The 8,583-nt window shown below is 33.6% G+C and overlaps 1 protein-coding gene across 1 annotated transcript; it reads left to right on the forward strand.

Annotated features, from left to right (window-relative positions):
• Positions 1–3,739: 3,739 nt before the first annotated feature.
• Positions 3,740–4,294, forward strand: LOC147492017 (protein FAR1-RELATED SEQUENCE 5-like). The gene has a single exon (XM_086567377.1). It carries the CDS (start codon positions 3,740–3,742, stop codon positions 4,292–4,294), a length of 555 nt encoding a protein of 184 aa, XP_086423503.1.
• The last annotated feature ends 4,289 nt before the right edge of the window (positions 4,295–8,583 follow it).

An 8,583-nucleotide genomic window follows, 5' to 3' on the forward strand; every position in this document is an offset into this window, starting at 1 on the left:
TTTTTGTGGTTATGAAACACTCACCATAATGATTATCTTTCCAAAATTTCAGCTCATTTGGAAACCTCTAACATAGATAAAAATTGTTGTCATCTTTAAAAATAAAAATAACAGTCCAAAAATGTTGAATTTTTGTAATTGTTTTTTGCCAATGTTAGAGGGTTCCAAATGAGCTGAAATTTTATAGAGATGATCTTAATATGGAGTATATCATATCCACAAAAAAATAGGTTTAAATTCATTTTATAGGTAAAGTTTTATTTACGTACTTATTTTAAAGTTAACTTAACTAACTACTTTTAAGAGAAGGACTGATATACAGTAATTCTATAAAAAGTAGCTATTTAAGTTAACTTAAAATAAGTATGTAAGTAAAATTTTACCTATAAAAAATGAATTCAAACCTAATTTTTTGTGGTTATGAAGCACTCACCATAATGATTATCTTTCCAAAATTTCAGCTCATTTGAAAACTTTTAACATAGATAAAAATTGTTGTCATATTTAAAAAGAAATCTAACAGTCCAGAAATATTAAATTTTTGTAATTGTTTTTTGCCAATGTTAGAGGTTTCCAAATGAGCTGAAATTTTGTAGAGATGATCTTAGTATTGAGTATATCATATCTACAAAAAAATAGGTTTAAATTCATTTTGTAGGTGAAATTTTACTTACGTACTTATTTTAAATTTAACTTAACTAGCTACTTTTAAGAGAAAGACTGTATATATTAGATAAAGCAAAATCAGAATAATTTTGTGGACATACAACTATTTGCTGTCCACAATATCTCATGTACTGATTGGTGGAGAGGTTGCCTAGAAAAATTGTTTACCTGCCCGAAAAAACAGTTTATCTGGCCCACAAAGTGTTTGGACCAATGAGAAGTTGCTGCTATTTGTGGACAAGTCTGTCTACAAATTCGCTCTCAAGCAAAATATATGTAGAATTGCTGAATTGGAATGTGTTAATGCAAGGTGAGTCTCTTAAATGCTCTGTTTGGTTCGATGCAAGCAAGTACAAATAGCAAATGGGTGCAATTACATTGTAATGCACGACAAGGAATTGCAATGACAATTCACTTTATCTGTTTGGTTAGAATAGTGCAAAAGCATCCTACATTTTTTTTTTTTTCTTCTTCACAAAATACATAACTAAACAACCAGATGATTTTCTCATATCCATAATTCCAAATTCTAAATACACACTTTAAGGTTAAAAACAAGTCTTTAAATACTGAACAATTTATTTTCAGATCTCATCCATAAAAACTACCTAAATTTTTTTTTTTTCCCTCAATTTTTTCCTTCAATTTTTTTTATCTAATTTTGATAGAGATTCAACAAAATTAGTTGATTTGAGTTGGTTTAAATCTTCATAGAGAGAAGATTGAGATTCAACGAAAGAAATTAGTTAATTTAAGATGGTTTATTCTTCATGAAGAGGAGAAATTGAGATGAAAAAACTAAACTTTTATTTTCCTTGCTGGTGGTAGCTACAAAAGAAGAGGAAATTACCAAAAAAAAGCTACGAGAGAGAGAGAGAGATAATTACACTGTTTTTTTTGCTGCAACAAGTTATCTCATGACCTATTTATACGGAGCACATGAGTGCAACTTATTTGCATAATTGCCACTTTGCATTAGTGGGTCAAACACCAGTAAATGGATAGTTAGTGGAAAATAGGTGCAAATGCATTCCATTACAGTGAACCAAACAGAGCATTTAGTGTGTTGCATAATAAGTTTCAATAATTCTAGGGCGACATTATTTTTGGCATGGTTTAGTGACATAGATGACATGACAAACTACCTCTAATTCTTTAACCTCTTTCCCATGTGACAAAAAATAAAAAAAAATAAAAAATAGCCCCCAATCCCTTCCTTTGTACTTGTATCCCAACTCTCATTTTCTCTTCCACTAGTGAACACTGAACAAGACTAATTTTTATTTTTTTTTTTTTAAAGAAAATAGAGGAGGGTGTTTTTATGTTCTAATTGGAGACAAAATCTCTTTACAAGTGCAAAATTTGTGAAAATCCTTTTTTATTAATAAATTTTTTAAATCATTTTTTCCAGCAATTTTTTTTTTTTTGTTCTATTATTTATTTATTAATTAAGGTGGAGTTGTGGACCCTATTAACCAAATTATATATGTGGGATTGTATATTTCTCTCTCTTATCCGTATGTGGATCGTCTTTCCCCTTCATCGGGTATATATATATATATATATATATATATTAATATTAAAGCTCCCACAAGGGGTATTTTTCAAGCTCCCACAAAATTCCACGTCATCTCCTATTAAAGCGGGAATTCCTTTCTATTATAACGAGAATTCTTACCCTATTAAAACAAATTCAAACACTTCTAATTAAAGCGGGAGTCTTTCTCCTATTAAAACAAAATCTCTTTTCCAATTGAAAAAATGGGTTTTTAAAACTTAATTAAAATTTCATTTAAAACAATTTGTTAAAAAATTAAAACGGGTTAGCGACTAAAACGATAGTCAACAGGTTAGAAAAAAAATCTAAATATTTTCAAAAGAGCCGGTGCGTATGCACGAGCCTACAAGCTAGTCTAAATATTAAAGCTCCCACAAGGGGTATTTTTCAAGCTCTATTAAAATTCCACGTCATCAACTTAATATTTAACTTAAAATGGGAAACTCTTTTTCTTTTAGAATCCAACTTCAAACGGGAATCTCCTTTCTTTTTAAAAGCAAAACTCAAATAGTAGTATAAAAACTCTTTATTTCCCAATTAAAATGGTATCCCTCCCCCAATTAAAAAACACGGGTTTTTAAAACATAATTAAAATAATTTGTTAAGAAATTAAAACAGATTTTTAAGACTTCATTAAAACAATTTGTTAGGAAATTAAAATAGGTTAGTGATGAAAACAGGAATCACGATTTGTTATGATTGTTGAGCAAATTTTTAAAAGAGCCGGTGCGTATGCATATGCACGGTATATATATATATATATATATATATATATATATATATATATATATATATATATATATATATATATATATATTCTAACATATTATCTTGACATACCTAGCCAACCATCGATCAAACAGAATCTGACCCCCAAATCTACCTCTAAAAAAACCAAACAAATGAATTGAAAGGGGCGAAAATGTCATTTTGTTTTGCTAAAGAAAAAACCCATTTTTCTTTTTCGTAGCTTTTTCACCCAAAAAAAAACTCGTTCTTCTTCTTCTCGAGGAAATCTCGTTTTATTTTTTTGACTCCCATCGTAAAGGTTGTTAGGCAGACTCCCATTGTAAATATTTCTTGTTTCGTTAGTTATCCAACCATAATATATATATATATATATATAGTCGTCCCCTGCTGTAAAAGACGATGCATTGTAACTATCCAAATGACCATTATGAAGGAAACCAAAGAAAGACCCCTGCTGTATCTTGGATCTAAGCAAATACACTAAATTATTCTAACAAATTTTGACCAATAGTTGTCTAGCTAAACATTACGTACTGATGAGAATTTGTGTAGCAAGAAATTGCACATGGTATATATGTTAAGCATTTTACATCATTCTGCCTTCTATGGAACTCATCGAGTCCAGTAGGGTAGTTAGCCATTCAATCCAATGAGGTTTTCAGGCTCTAAAAATCGTGTCCTTGATGAATTGATTGTATGTTTTTTCTAAGTTGTACTCGCCTCCATTTATCTATTTAATTATTTGTTTTTTTTTGGGTACTAGAAATGACTTTGAATGGAGCTTCCGATGTTCCCGATTCAATACTAGTGGATTCTTCTCCAATTGAAGCCACAAACGAAGACATACAATTGTTAGAAGCACCGTATGTAGGGATGTCATTTAACAGTTTCGAGGAAGCGAAGAAATACTACAAAGAGTATGGTCGACAACAGGGATTTGAAACGCGTGTTAGGAGTGCAGTTAAGAGACAATCACATGTGGACGTACCTTCTAGTGGTCTCTTGGTCTGTTCACGTGAGGGGATCCATAACAAAAAAGAAGATGTGTCTATTAGAGTGTCAAGAACATCAAGAAACACTTCGACTGTCAGGTGTGATTGTAGAGCAAGAATGAGATTGGCAAAGAAAAAACTCGACAATATATACACAGTTACATTGGTTGAAAACAACCATAGTCATGGCTTGGTTTCTCCGTACAAGAGGGGTTCAATGAGGTCGAATAAATCTATGCGAGCGAAAAAAGAACCCGTGAGAGATTTTGATAATGAGGGTTTACCAGGTGGCAAAAGTTGCATCAATTTTCTCAGGGGATGCAATTAGGCTTTACTTCAAAGATGTGTCAAAACTATTCTGCCCACAAGAAAGAAACCAAAAGAAAATGACGCGACGGCTGTACTTGATTACTTTAAGCAAAAGAGCGCAGAAAATCCTCAATTTTACTACGCTGTTCAACTAGATCCAAGTGGTACCGCAGTTAATTTTTTTTGGATTGAAGGACGGTCTTAGGTGCAGTACGAATACTTTGGAGATGTTGTATCTTTCGATACAACTTACCGGACTAATATTTATGAAATGCCTTTTGCTCCTTTTACTGGTGTCAACCACCATTTGCAATCCATTCAATTTGGGTGTGCATTATTGCTTGATGAGACTGAGGAAACATTTGTGTGGTTATTTCAGACATGGCTTGCAGCTATGGGTGGTCGCCCTCCAACTTCGATTCTTCTCACCAAGATCAAGACAGGGCAATGACTGGAGCGATTGCTAAGGTATTCCCCTCTACACGACATCGTCATTGTTTTTGGCATGTTTCAAATAAATTTTCAGAGAAGTTGGGGCATGTCTACCATAAAAACAACACATTTGTGACAGAGCTAAATTTCGTTCTTAAATCCTATAGGATAGATGATTTTGAAAGCAAGTGGCCTGCACTGATAGTAAAATACAATTTGGTGGAGCATAGTTGGTTGAATGAAATGTATGAGTTAAGAAGAAATTGGGTTCGGGTTTATCACTTAGACACCTTCTTTGCTGGAATGAACACAACTGGACGGAGTGAATCAATGAACTCTTATGATAACTTTGTTAGTTCTACGACTACTCTCATGCAATTTGTTCATGGTAACGAAAGAAGTTTGGGATTGATAGCCAAGTATAAAAAAGACTTTGATTACAACACTGAACATAAATGTCGCAATGTGGGTAGAAACGAGTTCCTTTTGAAGCATGCTGGCAAAGTGTACACAATAAATGTTTTTAATAAATTTAAGTTTCAGGTGGAAAATGCAATAAACTACTACAAAATTGTTGAAGAGGTGGTTGACAGGAACGGAAATGGAACTTATTTCTTGAAATCAAGAAAGCCTCAGAATACCAATGTTTGGAAAGTGAGTTTTGATAGAACAACCCTGGAGGCTGAGTGTGAATGTAAGTATTTCAAGTTTATGGGTATACCTTGCGCTCATCTTTTGAAGATTTTTCTGCGGTATGACGTTGAAGAGATTCCAGCTCACTTTATTTTGAAGAGGTGGACACAAAAGACAAACACTTACAGGGTCGTGTTTGATGGTGGATTAGTGAACGATCATGGAAACCAAGAGGCTTTAAGAGTTTCTCATTGCATTAAGGTTGCTACTCAATTGGCATATGATGCAGCAACTAATGTTGAGAGTTACATATTTTTCATAGAGAAAATGAGTGAACTGTCAATTGGAGTTGCCAAGTGCAAGGAAAGTCTCATTGAAGGAGCTACTAAAGGAGTTACTAAAGAGGTGGCTTCAACTAACGAGAAGCGCAAAGTTGATGTAGCGGAGGTATTTTCTTATCACTTGTTTTTACCGCAATTAAATTTAATTTTAAGCTTAACCCCTTAACCTTTGTTTCACAGGTTTTAATTTTGAACCCTAACATTTCTCAAACAAAGAGGAGAAATAAGAGAATAAAGTCTGGTAGGGAGATAGCCCAAGAAGAAAAGAATGGAAGGTTGTGTAAAACGTGCCAAAAGATTACAAAACATAACTCAAGAAATTGTCCGGACAAGATTCAAAACGTAATAACGTGTTCAATTTTTTTGTAAATTTAATATTGGATATTTGTTGTCAACTTTTAACATGTATTTTACTTGCAGGCTACTTTTAGCGAGCAAATGACTAATTAGCAATGGGATGATACACTGAATTTTGATAGCTGAGGTGTTGAACTTTGATAGGGGTGTGCTGATTTTTTTGCATGGAGGGGGTGCCAAGCAATAATAAGTGTTGTTATTGGTTTTTTTTTAGTGCTGAATCATTCAATTATTTTTGGTTATGTGAGACAATATGGTAGACAAAATGTGTTCAGACTTCAGACTGTGGACATTGCGTTTGCGTTACTGCAGTGGAGATATTCCTGAGCATTATGAACTGATTTATCTCCTGTTTATTGTTCTAAAGTATTCTTTTAATTGTTGTCACAAGCATCATTTGGTTACGACGCACCGCGCAACATGGGATAATCAGATTTACGCAGGTGTGTAACATGTCAGGTCTTAAGACTTAATTTTGTGAAGCCACGACAATATCCCCATCTCATGCTAGTTTTTGTAAAATATACCAGAACATGTCTATAGTTGCAAAAATGCCCCCGCAGAAATGCCTCATTGCACCTAGTATTCAACTCGCTATACCCATCTACGGATTCAAAGAAAAAACACTTGCACCACATCATCGCTTGCAACAGTGGCAACCACCAAAAGTTCACTAAAAAGTAACTAAATTCTATACAATTATACAATTGCTTTGTATTGAATTTATTGACTACTTCTATACAATTATTTTTCTTCACAATTGGGGCATCATATAAAGATTAAAATAGATTAACCATTCTCCCATTATAGTTCTCATGGAAATCTAGTTTTGATCTTTTTCTTATAACACAAGATATAATTGTTACAAGACTTTTTATAGTTCCCGTATAAATTAACTCTTCTTCATAAAAAATTATGCATTGGTGACAACTTACACAAACAAATGCAGTGTGACATATGTACTTAAAGGAAAATTTTAGGGAGGCAGAGCATTAGAATGTACTTGATTGCATCTCTAAGGCCATTTACCGAGCATTGAACTTGAACACATGTAACATTACTTACATAAACCAGTGTTTGTGGAAGTTTTCAACCAAAAGTGATACACTAACTATACAAGATTTTCGCATTCAGAAACGACATCTATGGTTGAGCTGTCTAGAAATGTAGAATCCTTCCAGCCACTAATAAGGCATGCTACCAATCCTTGAGCTAGCTTCTGCGATTCCGATGGGTAAGGCCATTTGTGGTGCCTACTCCACCAGTCGTAAAAACTTTTACCTAGCTTTCTTGGGGAGTTTCCCTTTCTTTTTCTTCTTCATAAATTCTTGCTTAAGACCTCCCAAATACCCACTGTACTTCCAAAAAAATTTAAGTTTTAGTTCCCTGTCTTCTGCTAAAATAGATCAATGTAGTGATCACTTACATCAACATTTTCCTCGAATTTCTCATTCAAATCAGCAGCCTCAAAATGACCAGAATTTGAAGAAGAAATGGTGAGGGCTTTGAATTGGCACTCAATTCTGGACAGAAACATCATGGCTTCTTTGACTGGTCTGCCTAACAAGAAATACGTACGATGGGAGTCTGCCTAACAATCTTTACGATGGGAGTCAAAAAAATAAAATGAGATTTCCTCGAGAAGAAGAAAAATGAGTTTTTTTTTGGGTGAAAAAGCTACGAAGAAGAAAAATGGGTTTTTTCTTTAGCAAAACAAAAGACATTTTCCCCCCTTTCAATTCATTTGTTTGGTTTTTTTAGAGGTAGATCTGGGGGTCATATTTTGTTTGATCCGATGGTTGGCTAGGTATGCCAAGATAATATGTTAGAATAGTATGTTGACGTAGCCGGCCCGTATATATATATGAGAAAATCGACAATGATCACTATTTGAAATTTATAATTTAAGAGGAATGTGGGATGTTGGTAAATGACTAAATGGTGCGGAAGAAGGTCCTCAAATTTTTATAATTGGAAATAAAAAGAGTAGTAGAATAATTTTGTTTTGTTTGTTTAAGTAGTGGATTTGATAGAGCAGCAGAAAATGGCCAAACACGTCTGTGTCTGTAGAATTACTGAATAAGTTTTAGATGTTGTTTGACAATAAAAAATGTTACAATTGAGGTTGCGTTATGCAACTCTTTTTAAAGGAGTGCTTCTCATTATTCCACGTTATCCAGGACAAAACGAGATAGAAATTGGCCCACGTGTTGGTAACTTGGTATTTTCAAATATCTTTTTCTGTACTTTTAATAAAGGCAAGTATTCATGAAATGCAGATTTCACAATGATAGACCGAATTCTGATTGGCTTTGCAGGAGAGAAAAAAAACGTGAAATTTGGGGATTCTACATTCCAATCGTGGTTGGGCAATGTTTTTGGCTTGGTTGAAAGTTTTGACCAACAGTATTAGAAGATAGGTTAAGGTTGGAAGGAAATACAATCAGAACTTGTTATTTGTCCTCTTGGGGTTGGCGCAAAAAGTAAAGTTCCTTGTTTAAGAGGCCAACTAGTCCTGACAAAATTGGTGTTTTTGTCCATTGTA

Source organism: Coptis chinensis, chromosome 6 (genome assembly GCF_015680905.1).
Source record: "Coptis chinensis isolate HL-2020 chromosome 6, ASM1568090v1, whole genome shotgun sequence".
NCBI lineage: Eukaryota > Viridiplantae > Streptophyta > Magnoliopsida > Ranunculales > Ranunculaceae > Coptis > Coptis chinensis.